Consider the following 18,260-nt stretch of genomic DNA (forward strand, 5'->3'; position numbering starts at 1 on the left):
ACCTAATCCTGATGTGTTAGATATCTCTTATCGCTAGTCCGTCGTGGCTATATCCAGGCCGTCGGATCTAGTTTCCTTGACATGGATTTCCTTCTTTAGTGCCATCGTTCGGGTTTTACTTTTCAGGTGGGCCACGGCCACGCGGCCACTCGACGCGGCCGTGCTGAAGTGGAATTCCTGTTGGACACTTACAAGGAAAAATATTATAAATTTCGAAAAGGCCGAGAAAGATATTTCCAGGTTTATTTGTTTATTAGCGTAATTGGTTACCAGGGAAAAAAAGCGGTCCCTCGAGTGCTATATAAAGCTGCCTCGCTTCCCATGCAAGTCTCGCACACTTCTCCTCCTTTTGAGCCTGTTTTCTCTACCAGCCAATACCTCCACAGAACTCCTCTCCGCCTGTTGTTTATTGTTTTTCGATCTCTTTGTCGTCTGGGTTAGGGTTAGGGTTCGCGGCGTGCTTGCTCTGCGCGGGGTTTTCTTGAAGGTGATCGGCTGATTGGTCTCCGAGGGGCATTTTCCGTCGAGTTTTCCGGTTTCTGGCTGTGATTCCGGTCGGGGTGTTATCGGTTCTTTGTTGTGTTTCGATTAGGGTTTCGGTGACTCTTGCCCTTTTTTTTTTTTTTTTTTTTGGGTTTTCTTGATTTTGATCGGTTATTGGTTTCTGTAGGCCGAAGTTTTGTTCGTGAGTTTGTTGTTTCTCTTTTTTGCGCTCGTTCGTTGTGCCGTACCGCTAATTTTCCGTCTTCTGAGCGGCCGGCTGGGGATTTCTGTCTTTTGTAAGGGCGAGTTAGGGTTTCTCTCCTTCTTCTCAGTTCTTTCCTGCTTCTTTTGGGGGGGGTAGCCGGGGCTCCGGCCTCGGCGCGTTTCAAAGCCCCCTTCTTCACAAACAGGATTTAAAACCTTAGTTTTCTATTTTTTCTTTTCTTTATTCACAACAGATCGGGAAGAGATGCCGGCCCTGGCATGCTGCGTAGATGCTGCTGTGCTTCCTGGTTACGCCGCTGTAGCCGGGGATAGCTCTCTTCCCGCGCCGGAAATATTTTCCGGCGCTCCTCCGGCGACAAACCCTTCCCTTGTGGAACTCTCCGCCTCCCCCCTACCCTCTCATTGGTCTCCCAACCTCTCGGCCTCCCTGTACAAGGTCAACGGCTGGGGCGCGCCGTACTTTTCCGTCAACGCCGCTGGCAACATCTCTATCCGCCCTCACGGAGCCGACACCCTCCCTCATCAGGAGATTGACCTTATGAAAGTCGTCAAGAAGGCCTCTGATCCGAAAACCGAGAACGGCTTGGGCCTCCGTCTCCCACTCATCGTCCGCCTCCCGGATGTCTTGAGGAGCCGCCTCCACTCCCTGCAATCCGCCTTCGACTGCGCGATCCGATCTCACGGGTACGATTCCCATTATCAGGGAGTCTATCCCGTCAAATGCAACCAGGACCGATTCATCGTGGAAGATATAGTCAATTTCGGGAGGCCGTTTCGATTCGGTCTCGAGGCCGGATCGAAGCCGGAGCTTCTTCTCGCAATGAGCTGCCTCTTGAAAGGAAGTCCAGAAGCATTTCTGATCTGCAACGGTTACAAAGATGCCGAATATATTTCCCTGGCGCTCATGGCTAGAAAAATGGATATGAACACTGTGATCGTTCTGGAACAGGAAGAAGAGGTCGATCTGGTTATGGAGATCAGCCGCAAGGTCGGTGTCCGACCTATCATCGGTATGAGGGCGAAGCTGAGGACCAAGCACTCGGGCCATTTTGGATCAACTTCAGGCGAGAAAGGCAAGTTCGGATTAACTACTATGCAGATCCTATCCGTCGCCAGGAAGCTTCAACGGGAAGGCATGCTGGATTGCCTCCAACTCCTGCATTTCCATATCGGGTCTCAGATCCCGTCGACGTCCCTTCTAGCCGACGGTGTTGGTGAGGCCGCCCAGATCTACTGCGAGCTGGTCCGGCTTGGGGCCGGAATGAAGGTGATAGACATTGGTGGTGGTCTCGGCATAGACTACGACGGCACTCGCTCCTCCGATTCCGACATGTCCGTGGGTTATGGATTAGAAGAATACGCTTCTGCTGTCGTCCAAGCCGTGCGTAACGCATGCGACCGAAAGTTTGTCCGCCATCCTGTCTTATGCAGCGAAAGCGGCCGAGCATTGGTGTCCCATCAGTCGGTGCTAGTCTTCGAGGCAGTTTCGTCCTCCGCACCCGAAAGGTCTCCGCTGCTGGATGTGAACATCGGTTACTATATGGACGGGCTTCCGGACGAGGCCCGTGCGGATTATCGGAACCTGATGGCCTCGGCGGTCCGGGGGGAATGCGATACCTGCCTGCACTACGCGGAGCAGCTGAAGCGGCGCTGCGTCGAGCAATTCAAGGACGGCACGTTGGGTCTGGAAAACTTGGCGGCGGTCGATGTGGTATGCCAGCTGGTGTCGAAGGCGATCGGGGCGTATGATCCGGTGAGAACCTATCACGTGAATTTGTCTCTCTTTACATCGATACCGGATTTCTGGGCGATAGGGCAGATGTTTCCGATCATGCCGATCCATCGGTTGGATCAGCCGCCGGCGGTGAAGGGGGTGCTGTCGGACTTGACATGCGACAGCGACGGGAAGGTGGATAAGTTCATAGGCGGAGCGGGGAGCTTGCCTCTGCACGAGATGGAGGGGAGCGGTGGTGGTTATTACCTGGGAATGTTTCTGGGCGGGGCGTACCAGGAGGCGCTCGGAGGAATGCACAACCTGTTCGGGGGGCCGAGCGTTGTGCGGGTTTTGCAGAGCGAGGGGCCCCACAGTTTCGCGGTAACGCGCGCTGTGCCGGGTCTCTCGTGCGCGGACGTCCTGCGGGCGATGCAGCACGAACCGGAGCTTATGTTCGAGGCCCTCAAGTGCCGGGTCGAGGAAAGCGAGGGGGAGCGGCGAGAAGCAGAAGAAGAAGAAGAGGAGGAGCATGCGTTGGCCAACGCGCTAGCACGGGCGTTTCACTCGATGCCGTATCTGAGTGGCGCGGCGGCCGCATGTGCGACTTCGTTCTACGGCGGCGTAGGGGAAAACGGCGCGGTGGGCGAGGAGGAGTGGACGTACTGCTGCGCCTGATGAAGCCACCACCGCTATCACCTTCTGTTTTGGTTGGTTTAGTGGTTGTTCAGTTTCTGAAATGTAATTTTCTATGCAGGGGGGGGTAGAATAGACGATGATGACGATGTAAAAAGAGTCTGTCCTGGACGACGACCGACTCTTTTTAAGCTTTTAGTTTTAAGGGATAGGAAAAGAGAGAAAAAAACCAAGGAAAGAGGTGAAAAAACTGAATTGTAAAACTGTTTTGTGTAAATTCGGAATCTAATTCCCCTCTTGGGTTTCCTTTTCTGGACCTATGCACACTTGTCTATATAGAATCTAGATTCCGTTTATTCAAGACTACTTGTCTATTACTGGACCCTCCCTCCTACTAGATCCATTTTTACACACAAAGAAGATGAAGACGAAGATGAAGTTTGTCTGGGCATGCATCGGATAAAAAACAACAATTTCTATTTATAATCTTCCTCTGCATTGCTGATTCATCCCGCCGTTTAGGCGTTTTTATGATGGAAACAAACATGGAAACCTGGTGATTATTTCACTTACACCAACTCAAAAATGTACTATTGAGATAAGAATCACTGATATCAAACCGATATAGGAGCCACCCCACACTGAACAGCAATAGCCAAGGCTTGCAAGTCTAAAACGCCATCAGGGTTCAATTTTATATGATTTACGGATATCCCAATACGATAAGCAATTCAAAAACACCCCTGCTCGAGGCTCAGTATTATTTTCCTGCAATGCATGGCTAGAATACAGCAGGTGGAGTATGACACAAAAAAAGACCAGATATTATGCCTCAAGATTTTGATACTCTTTAAAGAAACGAAAAATCTATCAGCTCCAAAAACTAGAGCGAGAGACAGAGATTACAAGAAACAGTCTTCCTGATAACCTTTTCAAAGAACATACAATCCCCTCTTGTCTGCTGCACAAAGAACACACCAAGAGGAATCAAACGTTTCTCCTGTTTCTTTTCATCATCTCTATAAATTCACCAAAAACTGCACCAAAAGAGCTCAATTAGTCAGCATATTAACTAAATCATCACTGCCTTTGCCATGCACAAACACTTGGATCCTAAAGCAAAAGTTTTTTCTCCTTCCCTATTGCATCGTATATGGATGATTTGTAAAAACAAATGACTACAATGAAACTGACATTTTGTCTCTGTTAAAGAGAGAGATAGAGAGAGACTACCAGAGTCTGCATCGTGGGGCCCCGGAGATGCCTCTGGGTGGTACTGCAGTGACATACAGTTTCGAGCAGGGAAAGCAAGACCTGCACAGCTTCCATCATTCAGATTCGTGTGTGTTACTTCCACACCAGCAGGAAGAGACATTGGGTCCACTGCATAGTTATGGTTCTGCCAGACAAAGAAACAAGAAGTTACTTTTAAGGGACAAGAAAGAATTCCCTGCTCCACGTATAATGGAAAAGACTAATGATAAGAATAAATGGTAACCTGAGAACTGATCTCAACTTGTCCATTTCTATGAGTGCGAACTGGGTGGTTTCCCCCATGATGACCAAACTTCATCTTAAAAGTTTTACCCCCCAATGCCTGGCCCAGCAGTTGGTGGCCCATACAAATTCCAAAAACGGGTACTTTACCGATTAACTCCTCCACTGTTTCAACGGCGTAAGGAACTGCAGATGGATCCCCAGGGCCATTACTGAAAAGAATTCCATCTGGATTCACTTTTAGTGTCTCCAAAGATGGCCATGTTGATGGTACCACAGTAATTTTACAGCCATAAGATGCCAAACGCCTAAGGATGTTATGTTTAATTCCAAAATCATATGCTACAACCTATGGAAGGGAAAACCCACAAATTGTCATAAATAAGCTATCAGAAACTGCATTGGAACAAATGGAATTGCAAAAAGAAGACAAATTCTACTGACATGATAATTTTTTGCATGTGTTCTGTCCTCGGCAAATTCCCAATCACAGTCTGTTTTCTCTTCCCATTCATATGGAGATTTGCAAGAGACACCGGTTATCAAATCAACACCTGCAGGATAAGCAAGGATGAGATAATTCATTTCCTACTGCAGAAAAACTTCAAATTAAGAAAATAAGCCGAGAACAAAATTTATATTTTTATCCTGACTTCTGATGTCTAAAAAACTTCGAAAAAAATCTGATATCCAAAAACCACCCAAAAAGTTCAAACTCCTATAGTTCACTCTTAAATCATACTAAAGAATAGACCTGTTCCCTGTTCTAATAACAGAAAAAAGAATCCACTACGTATTATAAGTTACAAGAGGAGCCTCAAAGGGGAGAAGCACCTAAGAGAAAAGAACAAAAAAGAACCAAAAGTACAAAATCAAACGAAAAGAAACAGGGGCAAATTAGCCAGGTCCAATAAGAAGGGAGGCCCCCACAACATGGGGTTGCTGGTGACCCCCCTCCGGCACAAGAGAGCCCACGATCTGGTTGACCTTCTTGAATATAGGCCTTAAAAGATGAGTGGAGGAGATAAATCTTCAGTTTGATCAAATTAAAGATGCAGCCACCAGAGGGAGCAAGAGTCTCAAACTCAGCGAATGACCACCAAAAAAGTCGTCCTCCACAATCAGATACAAGGACCTATACAAGATAGTCTCAACCCAGATAAAAAAGCACTCACTGCTCAAGAGTGTATCAAACCCAGCTAATGACGGCCGACAATGTTGCCTACAGCTCTGAGATGATTGGAGGACCTACAAGAGTCTCAACCAATGTGTGAGGGCTCCCAGCCACTCAATGTAGAATCCACATGGCAGAAGAGATCACAGAAAACCATTCTGATTCTCTACACATGGTCACAGATAATTGGAAAACCAGCTCACTATGGTTACAGAAACTTGAGACACAGCCTCACCGACAATGTCCCATGTACGTGACATTTCCAGAAGTTCTTCATCTGTTTTTGTTTCTTCAGTACTCAATACACCAATAAGGCTTCCATCTTGCCGTAGTCTGCGTGTGATAGCACGAGTATCCACATCATCTGTTTCATAAAATAACAGAGGAAATAGCTTCAATAATTGCATCATATATTAACCTTCTATCATATCCTATTTTCCAAGAGTAACAAGATTGAGGATTCAGAGTACTTACATATACCCATGATGTTTCTCTTTCCCAAGTAATCTCCAAGTGGTTCAGTACATCTCCAGTTTGAAGTGCTGACAGAGAACCAAAAAGTAACATGCCGGTTTTTAAGTCTATCCTAAAGCATTTTATAGTCAAATGGAAAAGAAGGCAGTTAGCAAAAGTGCCACTACCAGATGCTCAAACTTCTAATGACCAAACCAGCTAGGAAGCACTGGCTTGATTCTTCGTCATCTGACAAGAAAGAAACATTCAGAATGAGATTTTGTTTCATTTCTGGTATTAACTCTAAGTAGAAATTATATTAATTGAAAAATCTCTATGATGATTTAAGTGACAAATGTCATACCGAAATTAACACCAGTGTTGCCAATATGAGGATTTGTCATCAGGACAAATTGTCCAGCATAGCTAGGGTCTGTGAGGATTTCCTGGTACCTGTGATCATGACCAGACATCAGATTCTTATGAAGTTCCAATAGTGAAGAAAACACAATAAAAAATTACAGATTCAAACTTGCAGCAAAATCTAAACAATCAATAGAACAAAAAAGATTCGATAATTTTGAAGTACAAAAATTTGAATCAGTTTCAAAATGTTTCTATTAGAAAATCTGCTAAAGGGTAGTCTTGTCTTTTTACATCAGGTGTAGTTTATGGAGTTTACATTAACTTGTTCTGAAGGTTTAGACATATCTTTAGCCTTATTTTCATGCAATTTGAGTATGTATATTGGGGAGATATATAACGGTTTAAGTGATTTTAAGTGTATAGGAGCATTTCTATAAATTGTCTTATTTTAACTTTATAAAAGAGATGGGGGGTCATGAGTCTATTCTGAACTATCTCTGCACTATTTCTTCTCTCCTCTTCCCTCTCTCTCTACTCTTCAATTGACCTTTTGTCATGGTATCAGAGCAATAAATCCTGGTTTCAGAGTCTTCATTCTTCAATCTCTCACTCCATTGAAGGCTGCGATTTCTCAGAAAAGGGTTCCTTGAGGTTTCTGACCAACTGATTGACAAAAAAATCATCTATTCCTTTCTTTTTCTAACATAAACCTAGGGTTATTGACCACTACTGCATTTAGTGCAGTTTTTTTTATGAGATAAAGAGTCCAAGAAGGACTTCTTGATTGGGGAAACTCCTCTCTTGCCTAGTGCACAGCCATTAAGATACAAGAATTTAAAATGAAGAAGAATATATGAACGGAGAAGGAGAAGACAGAGTAAGGAAGATAGATTTCAAGATTAATCACACATATCTGTTACATTTCATCCCGGCTATATATAGCCATACAAGAAACTACCCATGACTATGAAAACGGAAATAACCTCCTACGATCAAGGAACTAATTAACCCATTAAAAGTAAATAACTGTTAACCCACTAACCCACTAACTAATTACCAACGACCTTAGCCATGTCCAGCTCTACCTTCGTGGTCTCTTCATGTGGCCATATCATTCCCTACCCCTTAAGAATCCTTGTCCTCAAGGATGAAATCAGGATAAGATCCTTGTCCTTAAGCTAGTATATAAACCACCAGACCAACTTTCGTAATGACTTTGTAAACTTCATGGAGGGTCTGGTTCTGGTTGATCGCCCTCAATATCCCCGATGCCCGTAGGGGAAAAATCCTTGATCATAAATAATTGTGGTCGTTCGCAACGATGGCCTGGAACGAACTTCTCATCACAATAATAGCATAACCCCTTCTCTCGACGTTCTCGTGCCTCTTGGTTGGTTATTCGGCGGAAGGTTGTTGGTTGAGTATTAGAGCTTTGGTTTATGTGTTGGGTTGGTGGAGGTCCTAACACCCCAACTATTGGTTTGTCTGAGACCTTTGGTGTCGCAAAAGTTGGTTGTGAAAGTAGTTGGTGATTTGGTTGCCTCTGCAGCTGGCGTTCCTCGATGAGCCGAGCCACTCCTATTGTATCTGCCAAGGTTCTAGGTTGTTTAATTTTAACGTCGATGCGAATGTTGTCTCGAAGTCTTGCAATAAAACAACCAATTAGAAATTTTTCCGGTAGGCCGTCCACTCGGTGGGAAAGCATTTCAAAAGCTTCTTGATAAGCTGCTACGGTTGTGGTTTGTGTAAGGCGATTCAAAGCTTCTGAAGGGTCCTCGTAGTCGGTTGGACCAAATCGAAGTTGTATAGCCTTGGTAAACTCATCCCATGCGAATGGTCCGCAAAATTTCGTCAACCACCTGTGCCATTGCAAGGCGATGCTCTCTAAATGAAAGGAGGCTAGCTGAACTTGTAGTTCTGGTGCAATGTGTTTGAATTCAAAGTATTGCTCAGCCTTGTAAATCCATCTAGTTGGGTCGTCTCTGTTAAACTTTGGAAAGGACAACTTGAGGTGGTGATGAGAGTGGTCATTTATGGTGTTTGCGCGAGAAATATGTGGGTGTGAGGATTCATCACGTGCAAATGGGTTGGTTTCAGAAAGACTAATGTTTTGGCTACGGAAGGCTCGAAGCCTGGAGCTCGGTTAACACAGCTTGTAAGGCTGCATTCACCTGATCGAAACTTGACTCGTGTCGTGCCAAAATTTCGTTAACCTCGTTGCGGAACTCTGCATTCGTTTTGCCGCGAGTATCCATAGACTGCAATTTTTTATTTTTTATTTTTTTCGAACGACGAAAAATAAAAATAAAAATAAATAAATAAATAAATAAAAACTACTTAGAATTGGTTAGGAAGAAAAGATGATCATTTTAGAACGAGAGAAGGAGACAGAAAGATAATGAAGTGTAAATAAGAGAAAAAAATAAGACAAAGGGCTATTTTTTAGAGAAAAAAAATGGAACGGATTAAGGGACATTGACGACTGGAGGGAGAAAAATGAAAAAAAAAAAATGCGAGGGACGCAGGGGCGGAAACTGGAAGAGAAAAAAATTTCTGACAGAGAAAAAAAATGGAATTGCTTAAGGGAAGTTGACGATAGGAGGGAGAAAAAATGGAAAAATGTGTGGGTGCGGGACGGAAACAGGAAGAGAAAAAAATATCTGCTCAGGTTTTTGGAAACAAAAAATTTCGTCGATTCCGGCAGCGAGGAAGATCTGCGGGTCTGAGTCTCAGCGGCAACGGCAGCGGCAAGGATGTAACGGCGATGAGGTGAAAGTCGACTCCGGCAACGTTGAGGAAGATCTGCGGGTCTGGTTCTCAGCGGCAACGGCAGCGGCGAGGAGGTGATGTCTCTTTCATTCGCAGAGCTCGAGTCCCGACGGCGGCAACGACAACGTTGAGGAAGTCGGTGGCTCTGTTTTCTTCCCGAACAGAGATTTTGGATGCGGTTTTTTTCAGAATTTCTTCCCGGCGGCAGAAAGACGAAGAGTCATAGGACGGCTTCGGTGGCAGAGATAGAGTCCCGACAACGACAGCGTGGAGGAAGTTGGTGGCTCTGTTTTCTTCCCGAACAGAGATTTTCGATGCGGTTTTTCGGAATTTCTTCCCGGCGACAGAGGAAGGAAGACGATTCTTGCAGAAGACAGCGACAAAGAGACACGGGAAGAAGAAAGGGAAGAATTTGATTTTCTAGGTAGAGAAGGGAAAATCGAAGAGCGTTGACAGAGAGAGATGTAGAGACAGAAGAAGGAAACTCGCGGAATGGAATCCCGGAGTCGTAACAGCTCTGATACCACTGATACAAGAATTTAAGATGAAGAAGAATATATGAACGGAGAAGGAGAAGACAAAGTAAGGAAGATAGATTTCAAGATTAATCACACATATCTGTTACATTTCATCCCGGCTATATATAGCCATACAAGAAACTACCCATGACTATGAAAACGGAAATAACCTCCTACGATCAAGGAACTAATTAACCCATTAAAAGTAAATAACTGTTAACCCACTAACCCACTAACTAATTACCAACGACCTTAGCCATGTCCGGCTCTACCTTCGTGGTCTCTTCATGTGGCCATATCATTTTGATAAGCTGCTACGGTTGTGGTTTGTTTAAGGCGATTCAAAGCTTCTGAAGGGTCCTCGTAGTCGGTTGGACCAAATCGAAGTTGTATAGCCTTGGTAAACTCATCCCATGCGAATGGTCCGTGAAATTTCGTCAACCACCTGTGCCATTGCAAGGCGATGCCCTCTAAATGAAAGGAGGCTAGCTGAACTTGTAGTTCTGGTGCAATGTGTTTGAATTCAAAGTATTGCTCAGCCTTGTAAATCCATCCAGTTGGGTCGTCTCCGTTAAACTTTGGAAAGGACAACTTGAGGTGGTGATGAGAGTGGTCATTTATAGTGTTTGCGCGAGAAATATGTGGGTGTGAGGATTCATCATGTGCAAATGGGTTGGTTTCAGAAAGACTAATGTTTTGGCTACGGAAGGCTCGAAGAGCCTGGAGCTCGGTTAACACGGCTTGTAAGGCTGCGTTCACCTGATCGAAACTTGACTCGTGTCGTGCCAAAATTTCGTTGACCTCGTTGCGGAACTCTGCATTCGTTTTGGCGTGAGTATCCATAGACAATGATATGGCCACATGAAGAGACCATGAAGGTAGAGCCGGACATGGCTAAGGTCGTTGGTAATTAGTTAGTCGGTTAGTGGGTTAACAGTTATTTACTTTTAATGGGTTAATTAGTTCCTTGATCGTAGGAGGTTATTTCCGTTTTCATAGTCATGGGTAGTTTCTTGTATGGCTATATATAGCCGGGATGAAATGTAACAGGGATACGTGATTAATCTTGAAATCTATCTTCCTTACTCTGTCTTCTCCTTCTCTGTGCATCTATTCTTCCTCGTCTTAAATTCTTGTATCAGTGGTATCAGAGCTGTTACGACTCCGGGATTCCATTCCGCGAGTTTCCTTCTTCTGTCTCTACATCTCTCTCTGTCAACGCTCTTCGATTTTCCCTTCTCTACCCAGAAAATCAAATTCTTCCCTTTCTTCGGAAATAACCTCCTACGATCAAGGAACTAATTAACCCATTAAAAGTAAATAACTGTTAACCCACTAACCCACTAACTAATTACCAACGACCTTAGCCATGTCCGGCTCTACCTTCGTGGTCTCTTCATCTGGCCATATCGCATTACTAGGCTCTTTGACTGCATCAACCTTTGGAAAGGTGATGTCAGCCTTGTTTCTTAGTAATTTGGTAAATTTTGAGTGTACTATCACTCTCTATTGGTGGAATGAGATCAGGGTTTAAGTGCAGATTGCATTAAAACCCTAATTTTCTGAGAAGTGGAGCCCACCTATTCTTGCACACCTATCTTGTTGCCTGAAGTTCTAATTGCTGAATTATGACTGTTTTGTGATGCTTATTGCTGATTCCATGAGGTATACACCTCCTCAAGAGAGGTAAGGAATTCTAATGAAAAAGATTCCATTTTGATAACTACTGAGAAATTGAATGGGCAGAATAATCTTAACTGGCCTAAATCAGTTCGGATATTTTTAAAGGCCAAGACGAAATCAAAGTATATAAGAGATGATCCTCCAGTGCCTATGAATGATGACTAGGAGGCAAAAGATTTTCAGGTTATGACCTGGGTAATGAATAACATTTATTCCAAGTTAAGGAATCAAGTCATGAATTGTTAGACAGCAAAAGAAATGTGGGTGTCTTTGGAGTCTCTGTATGCACAAAAGAGTAATTTGTCTCGAGTGTATAAGTTGTATGCCAAGTTGTTCAACCTTACAAGAGGTGGTAGATCGGTTACAGAATATTACAATGAATTCCTATAGGTATGGCAAGAAATAAGTATGTTTCACCCATTTACCACTTATGACGGGAGTTGAGAAAACAACAGAGCCAGTTGCAGGTTGCTAGGTTCCTTGATAGTTTGGGTCCAAAGTTTGATGCAGTGAGGGCACAATTGCTTGCCTCAGAAGATGTCTTCCTTGTTCTACTGCCTTCAACATAATTATGCGTACTAAGACTGATGTCATAGCCATGGGTAATAAAGGAGTTAAAACTGTTGATACTTCCACACTTAATATTGTTGGCAAGTCAAAATTTTATCGAGGTCGTGGTAGAAACATTAGAAGCAGAGGTAGAGATAACTCTAGTTGAGGTCGAGGCAAGAGTAACGGTAAATCAGAGAAGAAGTGTTTTGGAGTCACTCCAACCACTGTTGTGATAAGTGTTGGGCTAAATTTGAAAAGCCAACATGGGCAAATTCTAGTGTTCATGAGCACATTGAGCCTCCCACTGGTGCAGTAATCAATATTACACCAAGGGTACTTGATGAGATGCACCAGCTAGTTCAATGTATGGTTCGATTGACTAGTGCTTCTTCCTCGACATCTATGGCTCAAACCTCCATTCCAACAACCACTCTAGCTAGTTCAGGTACGTCTGCTATTCATATGCATCCCTTGTCTACCTGGGTTCTTGACTCAGAAGCTACTACCCGTATGTCAGGTATGCCATCTTTATTCTCTGTCTTAAAAGAGTCTTTTGATATTAAGCATGTTACCTTAGCTGATGGTTTTGTTTCATCGGTTCAATGGATTCAAAAATTAGTCCCGACCTCATTCATGTCTCCTCATCCTATATTATCCATTTCTAAGTTCACCATTTTGAGATTTGTAGCTATAAACGAGGGATGACCACTACATTAGCTTGACATTAAAAATGCTTTCTTGTACGGTGATTTACAGGAGGAAGTCTTGGGTATGTTGCTCAAGGGAGGATTGACAAAGTATACGGGCTCAGGAAAGCGATATATAATCTCAAACAAAGCCTGCATGCATTGCTTGAGAAATTTAGCTAGGTCATCGTGTCTATTGGATTCTCCATAAGTCACCGTGATCATTCACTTTTTGTCATGAAGTGATCGTCTAGTACTGTGGTGTTGTTAGTATATGTGGATGGCATCATCTTGTTTGATAGTGATGTGATAAGTATTGAAGAAGTAAAAGCACATCTGGCCAAACAATTTCAGACTAAAGACCTTGGTTCATTAAAGTATTTTCTAGAGATGAAAGTAGCTAGAAGCAAGGTAGGTCTTGTGCTAACACAAAGGAAGTATGTCACATATATGTTGCAAAAGTATGGGATATTAGGTGCCAAGCCAGTTGAAACTCCCATGGAAGTTCGGCATGATCTTCGTGATGGATAGAGTGTTGAACTCAATGATAAGATAATGTATTGTCGACTACCTAACAAACTCATATATGCTATTGTTACTCATCCTGACAAATCCTTTGTTGTCAATGTGGTTAGTCAATTTATGAAATGCCCAGCAAGATTCATCTGAAGACTACACAAAAAATCTTGAGATATTTATAAGGGTCACCTAGAAAGGGGCTCTTCAATAAACCCCATAATCACCTGAAGATAGAAGCATTTTCAAATACAAACTATGCAGGTTCAAAACCAAATAGGAAATCTACCATAGGTTATTGTGCGTTTCTAGGAGGCAATTTGATAAGCTCGAAGAGCAAGAAACAAAATGATGTAGCTCGATCTAATGTCGAGGTTGGGTATAAAACCATGACTCATACTATCAGTGAATTAATGTGGGTAAGATCTGTAATAAGAGAAATGGATCTACGAAGGGATGAACCCATGACTATGTATTATGACAATCAGGCAACTATATTCATTGCAGGAATCCAATACTCCATGAGAGAACTAAACATATTGAGGTGGATTACCACTTTATTCAAGATGGGTAATGGGGAAGTCATCACTCCTCATGTGCGATTTGGTGATCAAGTTGGAGATGTGTTTAACAAAGCTTTGGGTAAACACGGGTTTGAGATATTCTGTAACAAATTGGGCCTTATGGACAAATATGTTTCAGCTTGAGGAGGAATGTTAGAAAATCTGTCGTCGGATAGTTTTGTCTTTTCACAAAAACGTGGTTTCTAGAGTTTATAGTATCTTGTTCTGCTTGTTTAGATATATCTCTAACCTTATTTTCATGTAATTTGAGTATGTATATTGGAAGATATATAAGGGTTTTAAGTGATTTTAAGTGTATAGAGGCATTTCTATAAATTGTCTTATTTTCACTTAATAAAAGAGATGGGAGGTCGAGCACGACCCCCAACAAGAGTTTATTATGAACTCTCTCTTCTCAATTTCTTTTCTCCTCTTCTCTCTCTCAATTCTTATCTCTCTACTCTTCAATTTACCTTTTATCAGTTTCAACCAACCCAATCAACGAATAAAGGAGAACTACTACTACCCCATTACGTAACCATGCAAAGTGGATACTAGAGAAGAAGCAAAGCAAACATATTGAACACTACAAACAACCATCAATAAGCCAAATAATCTCATGCTTGATTCCAACAACAGACTCTTTATCGATCTCCTTTGTCATGTCAACATAAGCCAAATTACATTATGTTGAGTGGGAAAAAGTCCCACAATGAGAAGCGTTAAAAAAATGGTTGGTTTATAAGGTTGAGCAATAGACCTCCTAGATGGTTAGTCATTTTGGGATGGAACCGAGCTCAACCAAATAGTGTCAAAGTAGGTTGAACGTATGGACCAAGGTTCATATATGATCCCCAGGTTATTTATGTATTATGAGCTCCATGAGGTGAGAACCAGGTTGTTTGTGTGTTGTGGACACGTTACAAGCTGTTATGTGTAAGCCTAGATGTGAGGGAGAATGTTGAGTGGGAAAAACTCTTACATTGAGAAGTGTTAAGAAAAATGATTGGGTTATAAAGTTGAGCCATAGACCTCTTAAGTGGCTTTTCATTTTGGGATGGTACCAAACTCAACCCAATACATTCTCAAAACTACATTTTACTATTAGAAAAATTATGAGTCGGAAGTATTTTTTTTTATTTCACAATTTATATATAAACAAAGGAAATGCTTGATAGGTTAAGATTTTGGGAAACAAAGATGCAATGTAGCTGATAACCCTATATAGTATCACTAAGTTTTGAAAGCATACAATTGCTCTGTGCAAGAGTTCCTTTTTTGCCAATCTACTCTCACAATGAGTTCCTAAATCACATATAACCTAGTTGAACAAAATCCTAATCCTTTGAGAATCTTTCAAGCCACCTGACCTTCAAACTGTATGGTGTTTGAAGAAGTAACTTGATACAACCATAAGTGAAAAATATGAGATTTGGGGGAGAAATTGCGAGAAATAAGGGAGGAGAAGAAGTTGGAGAAGAGCAGCCTTGGCTGCATTGAAGTGAGTGCCTGAAAAGCATGTCCTTCCAGCTTTTATTTCAGGGTTTAAGTGAACTTTACAAAAAGGAAAAAAATGCCCCTTGATACTTAAACTTACATATCTCCTAAAATACATCTCTAAATTGAATGAAACTTGAACTATAGACATATGAAAACATTTTCCATCTAACGAACAAAAGCTAAGGTAACAACATAATATATGAAATGATTAAAATACCCCTGAACTAATATTTTACCAAAAAGGATGTCTTTAAAATTTGGAACAAGCAGAAAATTAGAAATGAAAACAGTCTCGTCAGTTGATCAATGCTCAGGCATAATGAGAAGAGATTCAAAATGTCATCCAGCTTAAGCAAGATATAGGCCACAGAAGAATAACAACAATCATCAATATCAAATTCAAACAAGCCAAAAATAGAAACATTCATTGTCTCACCCAGTCATGGATGTGTTAAACACAACCTCGCCAATTTGTGTTCCTGAAGCACCAAAAGATTTAGCCCTCCATATAGAACCATCTTCAAGGACAAGTCTTGCATCCGATACCTTCCATGGTCTTGCTGGCAAGTCAACAGCACGTAATTGCAGTCTTAGCTTTGATTAAAGACCCCCTAAACTCAATAACTAGTACCATCTACAGGGACATCCAAAGGCAAACTTTTCAAACATATCATACATAAATTGTTCTCTAAAAGCGTTTCCGTTCTTCTGCATTAACTCATATGCCAAACACCTAGCAACTTCTAGAGAGCATGGGAAGCAACAACCAAAACACAATTTTGAACAGAACAAATGTAAAGAAGCTGCACAAATATCCTTACCACTAGTAGCACTGTCAGGAGAGACTGAAACAGAGCATCTTATATTAAAAATCCCAGATTTTCGAGAGCTGCCTACAAGAGATGAGCTGCAGACAGGGCTTTTGCAGGCAAAATTGGGAGCTGTCATGGTCATTTCCTGGAGAAGGCCCTCAGATTCCTCACACAGATGTGTTAGCAATCTAATAACCCTGCAGAATCCTCTACAGAAGAAACTGAAAAATAAAACTCTGGTTGAGATACCTTAAACAAAAGGAAAATGTTTAGTGCGCATTCCTGTAGATCCTTTGAACAAAAGGAAAATGCTTCGTGTATGTTCCTGTACTAAGTAAAAATTTTAACCTGTCATAAGGCTGCCCATGTTGCATGGCGCATCAAATTTTCTAATTTTTTGTTCTCTTTCTTCTTGTGGATGGGTGCGGGGATGAGAGCAGGAGGGTTCAGGGCAGGTTTTGAAAAACTCAATCCTGCCCTCCCTTGAACCCATCATGCATCATAATTAAGGTTGAGTTATTAAATAAATTAAAATATCATAAAAAATACAGAAAATTCATTCTGTTAAGCTTAAATAATAAAATTTTGAAGAAATTGGATACAGAAAGAACCGTTGATAATATGATAATCAATTTTTTTTTAAAACCTACTTTTTAAACTTAAAAACTTAAACCCATAAACATCGAGTGAACTGAGTTAAAAGTTAGAATAAAATCATACCCAAAATTAGGCTGGTGTTGTTTCTAGTAATCCCCCTATATAAAAATAAAATTACGCAATGCTGCACCCAAAACGTATCAGATTTGACATGGGCGAGAAGCCACATTCAACTCAAAGCTCAAACCCATAAACATTCCTGTGAACTCAGCTACAAAAGTTAGAACAAAACCATACCCAAAAAAATAAGTAGGTTGAGGCTTGGGGTGGGGGTACGTTGGGCGAGACGTTTCAGAAAACCGAGTAGCCCACGGCTGGTTGTTTCTGGTATGAGGTCATGGGTTCAACATTTAAGAAATAAAAACGAATATAAATAAAAATAATAATTTCGGATTTTGAAACATTGAAGCTAGAATAATTTTGAATACCATTTAACAGTCTGTACCTATCAAATTACATCAAAAGGAAATCAGTAACAAGTAAAAACATTAATAAAAATTACTAATAAGAAAATTAAATAACAAGAACATGGAATGAATAAAAACATTACCCTTGTGACCCTACCCTGTTAAAAAAATTAAAATAAAATAAAAACATCAATATTGTCATTATGAACGTTATACTCAATGATGGACAAAAAAATTAATAAGAGAGGTTCTCGGCTTTAATAAAGGGTTTTCAATGTTTTCTGTTCGGGGAAAATAACTTAAAAAAACACATTTAATGTTAAATTTGATCAAAATGCGAGGGAAGATAAAACGTGATGAGAAAGGGAGAGAAGAAGAAATAATATTGGAATAAAGTAAAACAAAAATAAGAAAAATACAAAAAAAAAAAAAAAAACTAACACGTACCTCCTTCCGAGCTCGCCGTTTTCCTGTGGTGCGTCGACGGTCGGAGACAGCCACGTCTACGGCGCTTTCCCTCGAGTTGCCTCTGAACAGCTGAACTAACCCGTCTGTTCACCTTGCTCCAGCCTCCAGCCTCCAGCCTCCAGCCCACGTTCTTGTCTCGGCTCTTTTCCCACCCAGTCGGTCCGGGTCGAGGCTCCAAAATGGCGAAAATCCATATAAGCCATTCTGAAATGAGGTCCCACCTAGATCCGAGTCTCAGCGTAATTTTGTCACATCAAGTCTCACGAACGGAGAAGTTGCTCTTCCATTTAGTCTACGTCATGCATTACCACACCAGGAGTTAATCCGATCGTAGATCTTCAACAGTATTCAATGTGGGCCCCGAAATCTTTCAACTCTGGTTTTTCTTTTTTATTTTTAAACTTCCAGTCAAATCATTGACCGCGTGACTACTAAACGCGTAACATTCATACTGAAATTACTTCAATACCCCCAGCGGACTATTGGCGATCATGTAATTCGTGTCATTACCGTAATTTTCTTTCGGCTTTTCGTGACGGACTTAAATCTCATTTCGATATTGAACACTTTTTCCTGTCAAATTT

The 18,260-nt window shown here is 41.9% G+C and overlaps 2 protein-coding genes across 8 annotated transcripts; one reads left to right on the plus strand and one right to left on the minus strand.

Annotated features, from left to right (window-relative positions):
* The first annotated feature begins 343 nt into the window (after positions 1-343).
* Positions 344-3,373, plus strand: LOC137944847 (arginine decarboxylase-like). The gene has a single exon (XM_068790617.1). The coding sequence runs from the start codon at positions 953-955 to the stop codon at positions 3,095-3,097; it is 2,145 nt and encodes a 714-aa protein (XP_068646718.1). The 5' UTR covers positions 344-952; the 3' UTR covers positions 3,098-3,373.
* A 267-nt stretch (positions 3,374-3,640) lies between these two features.
* Positions 3,641-17,821, minus strand: LOC137943988 (carbamoyl phosphate synthase small chain, chloroplastic-like). Of its 7 annotated transcripts, none has more exons than XM_068789470.1 (12): positions 17,656-17,821; positions 16,394-16,469; positions 16,154-16,289; positions 15,769-15,892; positions 6,544-6,632; positions 6,368-6,428; positions 6,201-6,268; positions 5,962-6,090; positions 4,997-5,106; positions 4,554-4,901; positions 4,289-4,454; positions 3,641-4,092 (listed from the first exon to the last, which is right to left on the minus strand). In XM_068789470.1, the coding sequence occupies exons 3-12, from the start codon at positions 16,284-16,286 to the stop codon at positions 4,043-4,045; spliced, it is 1,278 nt and encodes a 425-aa protein (XP_068645571.1). In that variant the 5' UTR covers positions 16,287-16,289; positions 16,394-16,469; positions 17,656-17,821; the 3' UTR covers positions 3,641-4,042. The 7 variants fall into 7 exon arrangements, with proteins under 7 accessions (XP_068645571.1, XP_068645569.1, XP_068645573.1 ...); XM_068789468.1 differs by lacking the exons at positions 16,394-16,469; positions 17,656-17,821 and adding exons at positions 16,865-16,925; positions 17,039-17,124 and having other exon boundaries at positions 16,154-16,365; XM_068789472.1 differs by lacking the exon at positions 16,394-16,469.
* Between the last annotated feature and the right edge of the window lie 439 nt (positions 17,822-18,260).

This window comes from Aristolochia californica, unplaced genomic scaffold (genome assembly GCF_029961685.1).
Source record: "Aristolochia californica isolate CCGP_79_NKW_82.1479 unplaced genomic scaffold, dmAriCali1.0.hap1 SCAF_11, whole genome shotgun sequence".
NCBI classification, from domain to species: Eukaryota; Viridiplantae; Streptophyta; class Magnoliopsida; order Piperales; family Aristolochiaceae; genus Aristolochia; species Aristolochia californica.

What these genes read in the sequence shown, in the direction of transcription:
- LOC137944847 (XM_068790617.1), top strand. Translation starts at nt 953, where the DNA reads ATGCCGGCCCTGGCATGCTGCGTAGATGCTGCTGTGCTTCCTGGTTAC.
- LOC137943988 (XM_068789472.1), bottom strand. Translation starts at nt 16,286, where the DNA reads ATGACCATGACAGCTCCCAATTTTGCCTGCAAAAGCCCTGTCTGCAGC. An exon ending in TCCTGACAGTGCTACTAGTG is followed by an intron (nt 15,893 to 16,153) that starts GTAAGGATATTT and finishes TTGACTTGCCAG; the next exon opens with CAAGACCATGGAAGGTATCG. An exon ending in ATTAGAAGTTTGAGCATCTG is followed by an intron (nt 6,269 to 6,367) that starts GTAGTGGCACTT and finishes GTTCTCTGTCAG; the next exon opens with CACTTCAAACTGGAGATGTA.